We start from the raw sequence: 18,723 nt of genomic DNA, 5'->3' as shown, positions 1-18,723 counted from the left end.
ACCTGTGCTTCTTTCTTTGCAAATTTTATATTCGTGCCCTGCTACTTGGCAGACAGAGTTCTTTAGTGACTAGGATTCACCCTTCTCCTAAGGCTGTGGGGAGGTTTTTACATTCCTTCTGGTATTTTGCATCATTCATTCATCAGGTAAAATTAAATTTTAGGCTTGCTTTTGATTATCATTGTTTTAAATTAAATTTTTGAGTTTTACAAGATGTTGAAAGTCATCAACTTTATTCAACCATTTCACTTTTTCTTTTCTTTCTGTTATAGTAGTAGCAATTTATGCAAAGATTATTTGATTACTAATAAGTATTATTTGATTACTAATAAAATAATATTTGCCAAGTGAATTTAATGTGCAGTAAATTAGGGTGAGTACACACTTTGGTTACTTTAAGACAAACTCGGATTATACCCCTTTGCACTCTCAAAAGTGTCCAGTTTGGATGATAAATTGCTATGTTCACTCTAGTTTCTGGGCCCTGATTGTACTGCTTGAGGCCCTGGGGTGCATCCGCTCCACCCGCTGGGCGACATTCCACAGTGCTCAGGCACTAATGACCACAGTTCCTTATCAAGCCAGTTTTTCCTACCCCAGGAAACACTTTCTCTCCACAGGCCTAACTGCTATCAAATGTTAGCTTCCTCTCTTCATGCCTTGCAGACCCTTTGTTGACTGTGGGGAATCTGGACAGGCGCCATTCCACATTTATTGAACATTCAAAGACTTTACACCTTTTCATTTTTTAGTGTTGAGCAGATTTCCTGAATTCATCTTAGTCACTCTTCTCTTCACTCTCACGGGAGTCTTGGCAGGGAATCCCAGGTAAAACACTGTCCTTTCTGGAAGTGATATGACTCCTTTATAGTGTCAGAACCAGTTTGCAAAGAAGCCAGCTACCGAGGAAACTTCTAAGAGAACTTAATAAAAGGCATGTAGCAAAGTAACCTTCGCTTTATATGCAAATTTAAATCAAACATCAGTGGGAAGAATTCTGTAGTGAGGCTCTTGCTGTTTTCTCTGAAAACAAAGAGTTTAAGGCAGGGAAAAAAAGAAACACCTGCTAGCACTGGTCAGCCAGAGCTGAAATTTTATCCTCTCAGCGGTTCATGGCCTTCCTCATGAGCACACCATTTGAAGAGGCTTTTGACTGAGGGAACAGAGGTGACTAGAGTGAGAAAGAGCGTTCATTGAGAATCATGTTGGTTAAGCTATAAAGCAGCACTAGTCAGTGATCTCCGGTGCTCGTGCTGGGAGAAAGATATGCAGCTTGATGTCGCTCTGGGAAGCGCTCTTTCACCGCAGGGTCAAAGCCACTGGACTGGCAGGAGAGTCCAGGGTCCAAAAGGGCTTTGATGCATACAGAGAACTCTACACAAGGGCTGCTCGGAGCCTTTGACTCAAAGTAGCTGAGTATAAGGAGCCAAGCATCTCTCTTTGAAAACACCTCCAGGGAAAATGGCTAGTATTGTGAATAGAAGAGAAATATGGAGAAGATTTTTAGTTGTGGAATCTTAAGAAATTTGTGGCTGTTTGTTTCTGATAAATTCATTATTAAGTGATTTATATTAATTATAAATAACCTTGTATTAGTAATTTTTTTTTTGAGAAAGATTAGCCCTGAGCTAACTACTGCCAATCCTCCTCTTTTTGCTAAGGAAGACTGGCCCTGAGCTAACATCCATGCCCATTTTCCTATACTTTCTATGTAGAACGCCTACCACAGCATGGCTTTTGCCAAGCGGGGCCATGTCCACACCCGGGATCCGGGCCGGTGAACCCCAGGCCAGCGAGGAGCAGAAAGCGTGCACTTAACCACTGCACCACGGGGCCGGCCCCTGTATCAGTAGTTAAAGAAGTAAACTTATGTTAAGTACTAAACCTAATCATAAGTTTTTATTATTCTATGCTTTGTTTTTATCCTAAAAACCCTTATAGTGTGCTGATCACTTCCCTCAAATAAGCTGTTCACCCACATTTCAAAATTAACTTTTGGAGAGTTGAATAAGCCTTCTAGAGAAAAGAATCTGAAAAATACAATCTACGAAGTGACGACTTTCAGAAAACAGTCTTTGGAATAACTACTGGAAGGAGAGATATGGAGAATTTTATATTTCCAGTACCTGTAAAGTAAATGATGGAGCTTCAAAGGGAGAAATGTTCTTGAGTTTGATAGCAAGAGTCCAGAAGTGAAGTGAGACTCCTGAGGTCACGCACTGATGAGGGAAGTAGCACAATGAGGTTCCAGGTCTTTGGGCACCCGGTTCAGGACATTTTCCTTTACCTCAGGAGAAGGAAACAGCCCAATGTTTTTCCCGACAGGAGTCCTTCTACTTCACTGACATACCTTTGTTCACGGGCCAGTTATAAACACATAAATCCCACAAATCACTTAGTGGGCATTTTGTTGAAGAACACTTACCCTGCAACTTTGTTTCCTGCTCCTTCAGATTCAGACACACAGTCCTCCTGGCTGTTCCTCCTATTCATCAGACAGGCCGATACTGCTGGCATCTTTCCGGTTACTACCCTCTTTAATTATATTCTTTCTCCAAGATTTGGCACAGCAGACTTCTTCAGGTCTGATCTATCGTTACTTTATATAACATCCTTCATACATTCTATATAGAACCACATATAAAAATAGCATCTTCCACTTGGTCCTACTCAAATTTATGTTTACATAGTGTTTATTATGACAAATACACATTATATACTTTGTTTATTTATCTATTTTCTATCTCCCCATATGAGAAAGTAGAAGACAGGAAAGAAGGGATTTTTAGACCTTTAAAATAAAATCAGATATTAGGCTTTTTTGCAATTAAATAAACTGATTGATTCGGTTGCCAAATTTGACATTTGTTTGAAACATAATCACTGGGCCTCACAGAATCAAGAGCAAGAAAAAATGTTACTTTGTTATATTTATATTACAAAAACTGATGGACAATGAGAAACTACCTTGATAAATACTTTCAGGAAGAATTACAATTCGCTTGATCTTTGGTTTAAGAAGTTGTGGGAGTACCAAGGATTTTTATGATGCACTGTACTTTGTAACCACTAATGTGGTTCCCAATGCACATACATGTCTCTATCAATACCATTTGTCTCAGTACAAGCTCCTGTAGGGTAGGATTATATGCAGTTGTTTTAAAAAGCCCTTTGTTTTACCTTGTGCAGGTGACAAGATTCCTCTTCAAAGACGAAAATGTTACTGCACGAAACTGGGGTTCTCTGCCCAGTGCATATAAAAATGCCAATTAATTATGACATCAGCCTTTGGGAAAAGAGCTCAGCTTTTATTCTGTGAGATTGATCTGCAGGGAGGGAGTGGGCCTGTGCCCTCAGATCTGTCTCCCTGATTCAGGACTTGGGACAAAATTTAAGAGGTTAGGGAGAACAGGCTGGCACGCAGAAACGCTGGTGGGGCAGGTTTTGACTGGCGGGCTTCAGGCATTTATGGTAAGGTTCTAAACATTTACGACAGGGTCCTAAACATTTATGATGAGGTTCTAAACATTGATGATGAGGCTTGAACCATTTATGATGAGGCTCTAAACATTTATGATGAGGTTCTAAACATTTATGATGAGGTTCTAAACATTGATGATGGGATTCTAAACATTTATGATTTATTTTTGCATGAGGTGGAGAAGGAATTTTAACACTGGATCTTCTTGAATAAGGGGTCCCTCGCTTCTGATAAGAGTCCGATTTTCAAGTTCCGGTTGTATCCCAGTCCTTGGGTTCCCTGGGAAAGAGGATCTTTGGTTCCAAGGTTATTTCAGTTCACAATTCCTTCTTTTGTGCATGCTCTGGATACATGACTGTGATTTTTCTGAAAGACAGTCCTTAATCACTTTGTTGATGAGAGATGAGGTCTGTTCAGACTGGCTCTAAATGGGCCCATGGTTACAGTGACAATTGTAGAACAGCCCTGATGAGACTTCTTGATTGTATGTATTAGCTGTTGGGTTGTGGAAGAAAGAAAGAAAAGATGGAGTTTGTGGAACTTGCTGAAGTGTATTTTATGCACATTATCCTCCATTATTAGTCCCTTGGTGTTATAGGCTCTGAAAAATCACAAAATTATCCACAAATTTAATGATTAAACTGTGTTTTATATTGTCTTATATTGCAGTGTTTGGAACAGAAATCAGAAATTTAATTAAAGTCATAAAATATAGAAAGATACCGTAACAAAAATTATTTCTAACCCTTAAAAATGGCTGTAAAATACATTTTAACCAGTCCATAGTGGTCTGTTTGCTAAAAAATAAAACCAAGGATTTTTGCATATCTTCTATTACCGCTAAAATTAGTGGTTTAGGAATAGATTCAGAGTACCTGTTTAACAAAAATTGTTATCTACAGTACATACGTAGATGGCTAGCCCCTTCCAATGTGTTTTGCTTATTTAACTCTTGGAACACAAGCTTATTTTAGATTTGCCTCACAGTGCTCCATCTTCAAGGAAATTCCCCTTCTTTGGAATATCGTTGTGACCCTGAGTAAGTCAGGCCCTCTTTCAACTTGGGATTTGCATTTGTAAATAGGAAAAACAAACATACCTGTGTAGTAATACGGTTGATCTGAGTTTAAATGGGATAACACAGCATCAAGCAAAGATTTTAGTAAATTACAAGTACTCAATGAATTTGTGTTAGTATTACAATGTAGCGATACAAATACAATTAATTAGTTACATGTATTAGTCAGAGTAACAAATGTTAGCTGCTGTAACACAAACTCAGAATCACAGTAGCTTGTCTCAGTGATGGTTTATTTATCATTTATACTTTTGTCTGATACAAACTAGTTTTCCTGGACAGATCTCTACCAGGTAATGACTCAGTGATTCAGGACCCTCCAATCTTTGGATATTGCCATCTGTATAATGTGGCCTCCACCGTCACCGCAGAAAGGAAAGAAACAGTAGATGACTGAACAGGAAGTTTGATGACCAGACTTCAATGTGGCATACTCCCCTCTTCATCCCATTGGTCAAAACTCAGTCAAATGAGACCAAAATGAGCTGCAAAGGAGCTGGCAAATGTCTTCTTCCTTCATGTTCAAAAAGAAATGAGATTGGTGAACACCTAATTATTCCTTGTCACACTCTTTGTTCCAGTTATTATTACTATGCAACAAATTACCCTAAACTTAATGGCATAAAGCAACAGCCAATTATACTAAAGATACTATGGGTCAGGAATTCAGAAAAGGCATAGGCTTGTTCATGCATGTTTCTGATGTCTGAACTGAGGACCAGAAGACTAAGGAAAACTACATTTGCCTCTCATAGGCTTGGATTTCTCACTGTGTGACAGTCTCTGGATAGTTGGGCTTTTTGCACAGCACTTCAGGAATCCAAGAAGAAGAGTTGCTGAAGCACACATGATATTTCCTCATCTAACCTAATCTCCAAAATCATGCATGGTCACTTCTGCCATAATCTATTGGGTGCAAAGAAATGAAGAGCTTCCTTGATTTAAGAGGAGGGACGTGAACCCCTGAACCCCACCTTTCAATGGAAGGAATGTAAAGGTCAAAGGAGCATGTGGGATGGAAATAATGTTGTGTTGTGTTCACATTTGAAAGTACAGAGTGCCCCGCTGATTATAATACTCTATTATCATTGTCATCGTCATCATTATTAATAATAATTTTTTACTGATTAACTTTGTGACCATAAGTTAGTTTAAACAGACTTCTGCTTATTAAGTAGTAAAATAAAACAATGGAAATACTCTTAAACCATTGCAGGTAATCATTTGTTTAATAACAAAGTTGTGGGAGTTCTGATTAATCAAATCTTCTAGTTAATAGAATTTTAAATGGCCACATTTTAAAGTCTTCTATAAATGTTTCCATTGCCTATTTAATACGTTAAGCTATATACAATCTTTTTGATACCTTCCTCTAAAAAATTCCTTTGAAATAATAGTATCTAGGAAGTACAAAGTAGAATAAAAGTTTTGAGAAGTGTTTGTAGAATATGAAATTATCAAGAACCTGAATAGTACGGAATGACGATGGCATCATATGAAGGAATTCCTTAAGGAATAATTTTCTATCTGTTTAACAGTCTCCTCAGTCAACCACTTGAAAAATATTTGAGTACTGCCTATCTTTTAAGCATTGGCTAGGTTTTAAGAACACAAACATGAGTGGAGCATGATCCTTGATCTCTTGGCATTCTCATGGAGTAAAAAGTAAGCAAATGATGAGGATTTATTGTGATAAATGCTATAATGTAAGCATATAGAATCATCTTTGGAAATACAGAGTTTTTAATTCTACCATGGAGAAAATTATGCAAATCTGTAACCACTTGGTGACATTTGAGTTGGGCTGTGATGAATGAGTAGGAGTTGTGTAGCTGAAATTGTGGTTTAGGACATTTGCAAGGATACATAAGTAAAGGCATATTTAGAGAACTGCAATTAGGCCAGGCTACCTGGACCCCATTGTACAGGCGGAAAAAGACTGGAAAAATAAGAGGAATCCAGATTCTTAATATTCTTTCATGCCATGTCAAAGAGACATGACCTTGCCAAATGGTAAGAGGAATAGAATTACTAAGCTTGGCACAGAGTATTCAAGATTTATTTCATAGGATTTACGAGGGGGAGTAATGTTCCATCTCTCCCACAATCATTCACCTCAATCATTCTTGAATGATTGTGGTGGGTGAGACGGAACATCGCTATTCTATTATTAATATTTGAAAACTGAGGTTCTTTAAGCAGGAAAGAAAGGAGAAGTTAGTGACTAGCTAGACAACAAACAATCCCTTACAATATATTTACTATTAAAGGAGGATAGGAATTTCAATCAAATGCTAATTTACTGTTTATGCCTCACTAAATATATCGATCCAGGGTAATTTTCAGGAATTGCTCTTCCTTAGGAAACAAAACCTCTCCAAAAGGGACTTTGGAAGAGTGATAAAGATAATAATATTAATAATGATGATAATAATAATAATGGAAAATAAATGAGGCTTGTGTTTGGACCCAATCAGCATTTTTGTATTTGCAATGAGCTGAAGCCAAGCATATGCGAACAGTTTTTCTAACTGCCTAACCATCTCTGAGGAGATTTAGGAAATCAGACTGACAGTCAGGCGTGTTCACCACTAGAGCAGCCAAGGGGAAGGGATTGAAGTGCTGTCTCTCTAGCTTCAGGGACTCATTGAGTCTGTTCCAGAATAGAACATGCCACTGATTACAGAGGATTTTGGTGTTAAATTGACGGAAGAAATTGCTAATCAAAATGCAAGTGGGAGATGTAAATGCAAAAGGATATGAACTCACCAATTAATGCACAGAGAATCATTTTCTCCTTCAGATGCCTCAGTACATTATCAAATCTGAAGCTTTACACGTTAGCTTCAAAAGAACCACATCAATCAGAGAAGCTTGAAAGTGTCTTATGCTGTGATGAGCACTGGATTGGAAATCAGAAGATCTTGATCCTGGTCTCAGCTACATTATGCAGTAGCTGTGAAGTCCTGGTTCCCACCCTTTAACCCACTCTCACACAGTGTCTTAATGTATGAGGGGGGATAATCACATTTGTCTTGCTTATATCACATATTTATATCACATATATCACACATTTTTATATCACCTTCCTTCTTTCCTTCTCTCTCTCTCTCTTTCGTGTTCTTTAATAAATTCATTGAATTCTTTTTATTCATTTATTTTGATAGGTTGTTATTGAATACCTACTATGTGCTATTAAATATGCTAGACATTTAGGCATATAGAGATGGATAAGATAGATAAGATTTCTATTTTCATGGAGTTTATATTCCAGAGGAGAGACAGAAAGTAAACAATTAAAGAAAGATATAGACAAGGCAGTTATAATGAGTGATATGAGGGAAGGAAGTAGGATGATCTGAAGGAGAAAAAATTGGCATAAAGGATAACAACACTTTAAAATACAGTATTCAGTGAAAGCCTCTCTGAGGAGATCAAAATTGACTTAGTTAATAAGAATCAGGAGGAATCAAGAATTTTAAGACAAGGATGAATGTTTCAGGCAGAATAGAGTAAATGCAAAGATGAGAAGATTGGGAAAATGCTAGTTATACCTAAGGAAATGGAAGGAGGCACTGTGTCTCAAACTTAGTGAACGGAGGCAGGGAGTGATCCAGTATGATTTTAGAGAGCTAGACAGAAAATAGGTTATTCTAGCCTCGTCAGATATGTTAAGCATTTTGATTTTGTTCCAAAGCATTGGAAACTATTGATGTATTTTTAACAGATGAACAACAAGATCCCATATACATTTTAACAATCCCCTCTTGTTATTGTTGAATGTTAACTTTCCAAAACACCTCCAAAAAATGTATTAATCAAGCAAAACTAAGTGTATTAGACTTAGCACTAAGCGTATTAGAATACCGCCTTGACAGTCTTACTAGTGTCTCAAAGTGGGGAAATTAGGTAAGGCTCTTTATAACATTATAACACCTGTGCTGAGTGATTCTAAAGTGCATCTTTCAAGGGAAAGAACCGGGTGGGATTTGGTGATATAGTGCATTTTGACGGGCGGACACAGTGAATTGAGGATCTTGAAATGAATCTAGATGAGCTTGTTAGTCTTGGTAATTTATCAGTTTAGCGGCATCAGCGCTCCCTTCCGGGTACAGGTATTTCCTGGAGAAAGCAGCTAAGTTACTTTTGCTTGATCTAAGTATTATGATCACAGGAATAGGAAAGTCTACCCTGTCCCATTATCGTTTAACACAGGAGCAGGAAATTATGTTGTTTTCAGTTCTCTATGAAAAATATATTGTTGGAGGTGGGAGTTGGCGAGGGTAGAAGTGAGAATCCCAGACATGAGTCTATTGTAGTTTTCCCGGCAGTAGATGATGCTGAGGTAGATTAGGGCTACACTGTCCGATACAGTAGTTACAGGTGGCTATTGAGACCTGAAATTTGACTCATGTGAATTGAGATGTGCTATGTGAGTGCAAAACTCATAACAAAATTCAAAGACTCAGTAAGAAAAAAAGAACATAAAATATTTCACTTATATTTTTTTACATTTGTACATGTCAAATTGATGTTAATAATATATGTTAACTAAATTATCCAAAATATTATCAATTTGACATGCACAAATTATTATTTATTTTGTTAATGTGGCTACTGGCAAATTTAAAATTACATAGATTGCTTGCATTATATTTGTATTGAACAGTGCTAGACTAGAGAATTGGCAGAAGAGGTGGGTGATTTGAAATTTATGTTGGAGATAAAATTGATTGGATTTGCTGGGAAGGAATGTGAATTGAAAGGCATTGGGGAAACAAATTTGGCATTTAGGTTTCTTGTTTGGGACCATTGTGTGGATGTGTGTGTGACTTAATGAGCTAGGAGATGAAGAAACCAGTTTGGGGTGGAAGTTTGATTCCATTTTAGTGGGCTCATTAGACATTAAATTTACTTATTTTATAGATATGCAATATGGGTCATTAGATATATGATTTTGGAACTTAGAGCATAAATTTGGCGTATAATAAGAATTTGATTTCCCTTAACACAGAATGCACTCACACCTGGAGAGGACATATTACAGAAGAAAAATGCTACAGGAACAAACATGTTTAGAATTCGAATTGAGGAGGAGGAGATAGCAAAGGAGACAGACAGGAAGTAACAGGAAAGATGTGAAGAAAATCAAGAGAGTGCTGTCTCAAAAGCCAAGGCCAGAGCTTTTCAATTGTGTAGAGTGTTACTTAGAGAGCTGATAAGATAAGAAGGTGTGTTCATTGTGTTTGGGGACTTAGATGATCAAATAGGTAATGTAAGTTTAGATAGACAGTGCCTTGGTGTCAGGGTTTCCTGGAACTGATGACTAGGGCTGCAGCTGGCAAAAGGAGCTAAATTACTCCACTTATAGATAGAGAAAACTGCCAGCCTGTTAGGGCCAGTACACTTCCACAGAGCTTACATATAAGGAGAAGATTTGGGACAGGGAGGGAGAGAGTAGATTTTTTGAAATTTATAATGCTCTGAAAGAGAGATTCAACTGTTCTCTCCTTTCCCTTTGGGCTGCCCTTAAGACACTCTGTGATGCCCTCACACTATAATGGGGGAACGACAACAACAAAATAAACCTGACACCCTGACCATGATGGAACCCACACTCTGAAAGTGACCTCTTTGTACTTTATGTAGGCGTAAAATCACACACTTATGCACATCATGTGTTGGCTTTTGATAAGAATTTCAGTTGTTAATGACTCAATGTGTTTCGATTCTAGTCCAATTTTTTTGCTATTCTTACATTTTTGCTGTTGGACCATACTATCTTTGCTTGGAAGTCCTCTTTTTTCCTGTGTCCTTATGAATATCTGCAGAGTCATTAGTCTTCATGTACTTTCTGAAAGAGTTGTCTTTAAATGTAATCCTTATCTATTGATTTCTTTGGAAAGATTTTCTTTGCTCCAATACGTTCTGCAAAATCCTGCCACCCTATTCCATTCTGTTAACTCCAGTGTTGGCTTTTGCCAAGCTCTCAGTACTTTCTCTAATGAAAAGACTTAGTTCTACCTGTGTTTCCCCTTTCAGTTATATTTTAATTGCCATAATTAATGTTCTTACCATAGATGCAATGAGAATAGCAGTCTCAAGTCACTTTTCGAAGAAAGTATCACTTCCTGCTTGGGTCACCGCTGAAAATAGATTTACCCCTGGCTATACCAAGGCATTGCCTGTGTAATACTAATGAACATTCCTCCACCTCAACTCATTATCTTGTTAATAACTTTATGCCCAATAGTAGGCAAACTACAAAGCCACTTTGTGAAAAAGATGTTATATAAATAAAAATAAGTATTAGCCTATGACAGTATTTTTATTATAAAAATAACACATGCTTGTGATAACCAGTTAAACAACACAGGACAGTTTATAGGAGAAATTTAAGCCCTGACTACTTCTGCTCCTCCATCTCACACTTTTTCTTCCTCTGCTAATTGCTTTTAGCAATTTTGTTTGCTATCTTTCAGATCATTTTCTACATTAAATCCTAACCCATATAACTAATTATGTATGGGTATCTTTTGTTTGTTTGTTTTTGCAAAAGTAAGACTATTCTATACCTATTGTTGTGAAACTTGATTTGATTTTTATAATTTTACAATGTCATGCATTAGGTTCTCTTAGTTTTAACCCAAAATAGAAGTTAGCATGGACCCATACCTACTGTCGGTGATACATCTCTTTCTTTTAAGCTTTTTCCGTAGATGGGAAAACCATGAAAGAGAAGAAAAGGGAAAGGAAGCCAGAGGTAACACACAAGGACAAATGGAAGCAGTCATTTGAGGCCATGGGTTGAAAAACATGGAAAGTCAACATAATGTCATTAATGGAGCATGGCATTGCTGCAAAAGTTGAATCACAAGACCCTGAATGACAGAGCCCAGCTGAGTGAAAAATCCCAGAACTTAAAATTCTTAGAGAGCTTTGAGGCCTGTCAAGGAGAAGTGAGTTACCTAAGTGCATATAGTTCATTACTGTCAAAGTCAGGGTTAGAATTCAGGTCTCCTGACTCCGGATTCGGTACACTTTTGATTTTACCACAACCATGGATGCAAACTAACCAAAGGACGAGCAAACTCATTGTGTTACTGAAATACAATTGTAATACAATGGGTTTAGTACAACATATTGTTTAATTGAATACAATTAAAAGATATGTATTACCTAAAGAACTGTATTTGAAATCATTGGCTAAGAACAGAAATACATTCATCTAAGGACTGAAGAAAGGAACAAGTGACAAGTAGCTTGGAGGGAAGGTCAGATTCATTTCTCTGTAAGAGAAGATGAGGCAGGAAGATCAAGCGAAATAATTTAAATGTATTGAATTTGCTTAAGAACTGAAGCAAAGAGAAAATGCCCTTCAGTTTAAAATAAAATTCCCAACAGAAACTGAGATCAAGTTGAGGTAAAAGCTATACCCTTGAGCTGCTGCTAAGGAAATCCAGCCTGAGGGAAGGAAGTTTTGTTGAGCCATCACTCCCTGACAGGAATTTTGTGTCCATTCTCTCATTTCACCCTTAAAAAAACCCTTCAGGAAGGGATTTAAGTAACCATTTTATTGACAGGAAAGGAAACAAATAATTTAACATTATTCTCTCAAAGTCACTGTAATAGCCACTGGTCCAACGGGCTGCAAAGCCAGTGTTCATTGTGCTGCCTGTACGGCCTTTACTAATCACTAAGGTAAAAACGATCTTCGTGCTCTACACAGAGTTCCTGGATATGGAGGTGTGGGAGATTAATTTCAGTACTTCTGAACTATCCTCAAGAATTTACAAAGCACAATTAAACTCAATTATAAGAAGGTAAGATTAAGAAAAAACAGAACGGTCTGCTAGACATTGCACTTTGTTTTACAAAGGTTTTCTAAGTATAAACTTCCAGCCATTTACCTATTCTGCTTTTCCCTGCTTATAACTCTGCTTGTTTGGAATTTGGAGAAATTTCAGTGGATAAAGACAGGGATTAATATCCAAGGAAACAAATCAAGGATAAAATGCTGCTCCTGTCACTAAGATTTCTAGCTTCAGGTCAGTGTTCATTTGCACTGTCTGGTTTTGCAGGGTGGTCCTGATATGGAGACAAGGGACAGGAATAGAAGTCTAACCCAGAGCTTTTCTATTTTCCCAGAATCCTGCCAATATTTTATGCAAATATGGAGTTGCTTTGCAGTCAGAGAGGCGTCATCTGGTTCTACCATTTGCTTCAGAGCACCAGTACTGGGGTGGATACAATTTAACCAGTTTGAGGTGCCTGCCTCATGCTGAGCTAGAGCAGTGGTGACCTCTGCCGCCATTTCCATAAAATTCCCCTATGGCTTCGGAGTCCTCATTGGTTATTTCACTCCTATCTAACTTCGTACGGGGGCAGTGTAGGTACATGGAGCTGCAGCTATTACAAAGGGATTCTCATGACCATGCACAACCTTTCAGTGATCAGATGAACCTTTATATCTCGATTAAAACATATGAGCAAAACTTGCTAAATATCAATATGGATTAGAGAACAAAAGGGAGGATGACAAAACAAGAAAGAGGCCGGCAGAAGCCTTTTGAAGAGTGGCGTTGTCTTTCTGCATCTGTTTGGTCCTTACACAAAATATTAATGTGCATTTGTGATTGGTGGTAACGATAAGGGTGCTCACGTGGTTGATCAAAATTGTTCTGCCAGCCGTGATGCAATGATGGATTGCTCCTGTCAAGAGAGCCAGTTAGCAATTTCCACATTAGAGAACAAAGGGGATAATATGACTTCAGCCTGAATTTAGATAGCAACATAGAGTAAAAGGAGACATATTGCACTTTAGACAGTAGAATTAGACATGTGTCCTAAGATTGGGTAGAAATGATGGTAAAAAGAACTTAAGTGTTTGTGCTCTCCACTAAGCGCCTTCCCCTCAACTGAGACTTTAGGAGAAACATGTAAACCCTTTATATTTTCAGCTGGAAAATACCTTTGTACTCCCAAAAGATTGTTCTCAGGTTAAATGGAGACAATGGGTATAAAAATAGTTTAAAAATGAGAAGTTAAGGAAATATTAATATTACCTGATCGCTGGAGCCAGAAACTTGGCCATCAACATCTGACAGTCCCTTTCCAAATTATTCACCCAGTCCTAACACTTCTGGACATTTAGTCATTTTGTCATTCTGTCAGGCCTCTCTATCCTTTCTCTATAATAATTTTACTCATGCTTGGAGATCTGTTTGGATGTCACTTCCTTCTGGAAACATTTTCTCAACCCTACTTATGAATTAGCTACTCCTACGTATTCACATAGCACCTCACACATGCCAATCATTGCACTGATCACAACTGTTTATCAGATTTTGTGTTAGATTGTAAACTCTAGGGAAGCCAAGATTGTGGCTCCACATCTCTTTCTCTCACTATGGCATCAAGATGCTTGGCACATAGTAGATACTAAGTAGCTAGTTTTTGAGTGAATACATGAATGAATGACTTGTTCTGAAATTAAAAATTAGAGAGGAATATTAAGATGAAAAATGTGGGGCCGGCCCCGTGGCCAAGTGGTTAAGTTCATGCACTCCACTTCGGCAGCCCAGGGTTTTGCCAGTTCAGATCCTGGGCATGGACATGGCACCACTCATCAGGCCACGTTGAGGCGGCATCCCACATAGCACAACCAGAAGGACCCACAACTAGAATATACAGCTATGCACTGGGGGGCCTTGGGGAGAAAAAGAAAAAAAAAAAATGATTGGCAATAGATGTTAGCTCGGTGCCAATCTTAAAAAGAAAAAAAAAAAGATAATCAAGAAAAAGAAAGCTGCAAAATGGCAATTTAGGGTGATGATTTTAAAAATTGATTAACATTTTAAAATATTTTGATGCCTAAGGCAAACTTTAAAATATGTTCTCAAGTTAGCAGGTTTGTTTTGATACTTTATTTCATTTATTTTACTTTTTTGAGGAAGATTAGCCCTGAGCTAACATCTACTCCTAATCCTCCTCTTTTTGCTGGGAAAGATTGGCCCTGAGCTAGCATCTGTGCCCATCTTCCTCTACTTTATATGTGGGACGCCTACCACAGCATGGCTTGCCAAGCAGTGCTAGGTCCACACCCGGGATCCAAACTGGCGAACACAGGGTTGCCAAAGCGGAATATGCAAACTGAACAGCTGGGCCACAGGGCCGGCCCCTGGTTATGATACTTTATTTTGACAATCATGTAAAGATTTGGGAAATATAAATAATCTTATAATATATTGAGTTTTCTTCTCACAAAACCTCACATTCTTTATAAAGTTCTCTTTAACACACACAAAAGTTGATATATGTCACAAAGAAATGCTTCTACTAGATTAAATTGATGCTTTTCATGTTTCCTGGATGGGTTGAGTATAATATTTAAGAGTATGGTCTTCAGGCAAACTGCTTGGAGTTCAAATTGTGGTTCCACTATATAACAGCTGTGTTACATTAGGAAATTGCTTAACCTCTCTGCAAATGTTCCCTCATTTGGTAAATCGGGTTGATAAATCCCCCACTGAGGTTTAAATGCTCCCTGCATGTCAAGCGCTTGGAACTCTGGGACATAGTAAATGCTTACCAAAGACATTACTTTGTTATTATTCAAACGGTATTTATATTTCCAGTCTCTGAACTATCATGTTAGAGAGTTGATATCATTCTTATATTTGCAAATCATTTGATATACTGAAATATCACAAAATATTTCTTATGTAGCTATTGAGCCATATTGCTAGTGGCATTTTCTTGCTTAATTTCAGCTTGCCACTTGGAAATATTAGAATTTCTGGATTACAAGAGTTTGGTTCAATAGATTTTGCTTTACTGTAGTGCCTTGTTGAAAAGATTCAATAGTTTAGATGCCAATATATCCTTGAGTAACCTATAAAAATGCAGCTCGAACCTAATTTTCAAGGTGTAATTTTTGGAAACTGACAAAATTTTTCTAAAATTCCTTCCTAACAAAACAAATCCACCAAATGGTTAAGAAAATTTAGAAAATGAAGAATATGAGGGGGCATTTTCAACCGTCAGATATTTAAAGAGTTTCAAAGGCATGGTGTTAGTCTTCTGGCATTGCTTTACCAACACAAAGACAGATCAGTGGACTAGAAGAGATGCCCCTGAAAGACACCCTAATAAATAAATGTATTGGGGCAGGCCATGCAAGGTGGATTCGGGCTACAGTGTTCTTTCTGGAGAGCTCTGTGTGCCTGGCATTTTCACAGTTCCCTTCTAAGGGATTTCTGATGCATAATTACTGTGTTCAGTCCCATGTAACTCTGCAGTTGGAGCAGGGCCAACTTCTCATCCAGAGTCATTCATGTAGAACGATCAATAGTCTGTAAGGTAGACAAATAGGAGCGGTCTATACCATCCCTGGTATTCTCTGACATCTATGCTAACTGGCTGGTTCAGTCAGATCCTCTTTTGTGAGTGATATAAAAAGTCACACAGAAATAGCAATAATAGAGAAGCCATACAGAAGCCAGAAGACACAAAGAGAAAAAGCATTAGTGAGGTTGACGTTATTAGACAGGAAAGGCTCTGAATAAACATAAATAAATTTTGAAAGAATGTAGAGTTTGTAATGACAAGAGAAGAAGAAACAATAGAAGCACAGATGACGAGTAGTTGAGTCACTGTAGAATATTGGATTGGGGAGCAATAGTCACCTGCTGATAAGATCATGATAAAATGGTGAGTTTATTAGAGCTGCAACATATCTGGATACGCAGAAAGTTTGCACCTGCCATTTTGAATCCCCTATTATGCCACTATTGTGCCACTGAGGATATTTTTATTGCAAGAGTATGAACTAGTTTTGTGCTGGTGTCCTATACTTTTGCACTAACAAGACTCTTTGCCTTGTCATTGTTATGTCTAGTGAGAATTGGTGTGCAAAGTTTCTAGAAGTAAACAGAAATTTCACATTTCAACTAGTAATTTTAAGTGCTGTAATCATTCTCCCAGGTAAATTCAGAGGTCTGGAGTTGAACGGTCTGCAAAATATTAATATTTGTGTATGCTGTGTAAACAGAGTATGATGCAATGTCAATAGCATCAAAGTGAATTAGAGAAAATTCATTTCAGTGCTCACTTGTACTGCTTTTTGAAAATAAATCTAGATAAAAATCAATAGAAGAAGTTTAAGATTGGTATGGATTTTGACAATAGAGAATCCTGAGGGCAACTGGAAATCTGAGGTTAATTGTTCATTATTTTCTCATGAACAAGTTGAGCTATAAATCCAAAGGTATTACTTCTAATAAATCTACTTCATGATGAAATTTATATATTATGAATTATTTATTTGTGTGTGTGTGGGTCTGTCTACTTTTGCTCATCATAGTATTTTTAGATTCATCCATGTTGCTGCTCATATCAATAGCACGTTTCTTTTTATTGATGAGTAGTATTCAATTGTATTAATATGCCACAATTTGTTTATCCATTCTCCTGTTAAAGGACATTTAGGTTCTTTTCATTTTATGGGTTATTTTGAATGAGGATACTATGGATGTTCTTATTCACATTATTTTGTGGAATTTTTATTTCTCCTTCACAAATTTCATTCTTAGCAGTGGAATTGCAAGGGCATAGGGTAGATATATATTTAATATTTTAAAAAATTCCCAAACTCCTTTCCAAAATATTTATACTGCCACAAGCAATGTATTAGAGTTTGGATTTCTCCACTCTTAACGCTGACTATTGCCAGTCCTTCTGATTTTACTCACTCTAGTGAGTGCAAAATGGTATCTCTTAATGGTTTTAATATGAATTTTCCAAGTGACTAAGGATGTTGGGCACCTTTTCATTGCTTATTGGCTATTCATGTGTCTTTTTTAGGTATCTGTTCAAATCCTTTGCCTATTTTTTGATCAAATTTTTTCATATTTTCAGTTGTTGATTTGTAGGAGTTCTTTATATGTATATTCTTGATAGGAACCCCTTATTGGAAATGAGGACTGTGACTTTATTTGTGTCCCCAATCTGTGTCTGAGGTCTATTTCTCCATTTTCTAATAGTGTCTTTTGATAAGCAGAAACATTTAATTTTGTGAAATCAATTCATAATTTTTTATGGTTAGTGTTTTTCTTTGCATCTTGTACAAAATAAAATAAAATCAATTAATCAGAAAAACCTTTTTCTACTCCAGGATTGTGAAGATATTCTCCTACATTTTGATCTAGGAGCTAAATGGTCTTGAGTTTTACATTTGGGTTTATTACCTATTTTACATTAGTTTTGAGTATTGCCACGTATTTGGAATTTTAAAATCCTATTTAATATTTTTAAAAAATTTTACAAATGCCCTTTGCTCCAGTTAACATTTAAAACAGTTTTTTGGGTTTTCCCCCTTTTCATCTGATTCATGGCCTCTGGTATTTTGATTCTTGATTTCTTTCTTCAGCTGTGTGGTTACAAGTGGCTTAATATCTTTTTTAAGATTTATTGAGTTATTCTTTTCAGGTCATAGTCATATAATACTCTCACTCAGGGTCCTTGATTATTCTCCTAGTTCACTAATTTTAAATAATTTTGTATTATATTAGCCCAGGGTTTTAATTATATCCTCAAAGATAGGGTATAAGACCATTTAAAGGAAATTTATAAGAACAAATTATACTTGGAACAGTAACTATAATACGATTATACAGGTCATCCTTTATTTTTCTTTATTTTATGTTTTAACTTTTATTTTGAAATATATGTAGATTCACATGCAGTAGAAAGAAATCACACAGAGAAATCCTGTGTACCCTTCCACTGTAACATCTTGCATAACTACAGTACACTATCACAACCAGGAAATGAAGAGCGAAGCAGTCCATTGATCTTATTCAAATTTCACCAGTTTTACATTCACTCCCTTGGGTGTGTGTCTTCTATTTTTTAACCTTTTTATGAAGACAAAGAAAATTTAAGATTTTGTTTATCTGGTTGTGGTTTATCTGGTGCAATATGAGGGAGTTTGAAGAGCTCCTCATTTTTCTTCATCTTCCCAATAGTTTATCATTCTTACTTATAAGGCAATGCGTGGGTCACTACATATAAAACATTATTTTTGTCATTATTTGTATTGAAATCCTTAAATTGCAATTTCCTTAAAATTAGGTGTTTTTACCCTGTCTGAACTGAACAGTTT

The 18,723-nt window shown here is 36.9% G+C and overlaps 1 protein-coding gene across 23 annotated transcripts in view; it reads left to right on the top strand.

The window, feature by feature from the left end:
* Positions 1 to 18,723, top strand: part of CTNNA3 (catenin alpha 3) — a 1,517,748-nt gene that overhangs the window by 1,222,448 nt on the left and 276,577 nt on the right. The window contains exon 14 of one of the 23 annotated variants that reach the window (XM_070563775.1): positions 11,267 to 11,743. The exons of 21 other annotated variants lie outside the window; for them this stretch is intronic. In XM_070563775.1, coding sequence (XP_070419876.1) covers positions 11,267 to 11,278 — 12 coding nt within the window. In that variant the 3' untranslated portion in view covers positions 11,279 to 11,743. Of the gene's footprint in view, positions 1 to 11,266; positions 11,744 to 18,723 lie in introns of those variants that run through there. One more of the 23 variants, XM_070563774.1, reaches the window with a different exon arrangement.

The sequence above is a fragment of the Equus przewalskii genome, chromosome 1 (assembly GCF_037783145.1).
Source record: "Equus przewalskii isolate Varuska chromosome 1, EquPr2, whole genome shotgun sequence".
Taxonomy (NCBI): Eukaryota; Metazoa; Chordata; class Mammalia; order Perissodactyla; family Equidae; genus Equus; species Equus przewalskii.
This window is presented reverse-complemented; position numbering and strand designations above follow the sequence as displayed.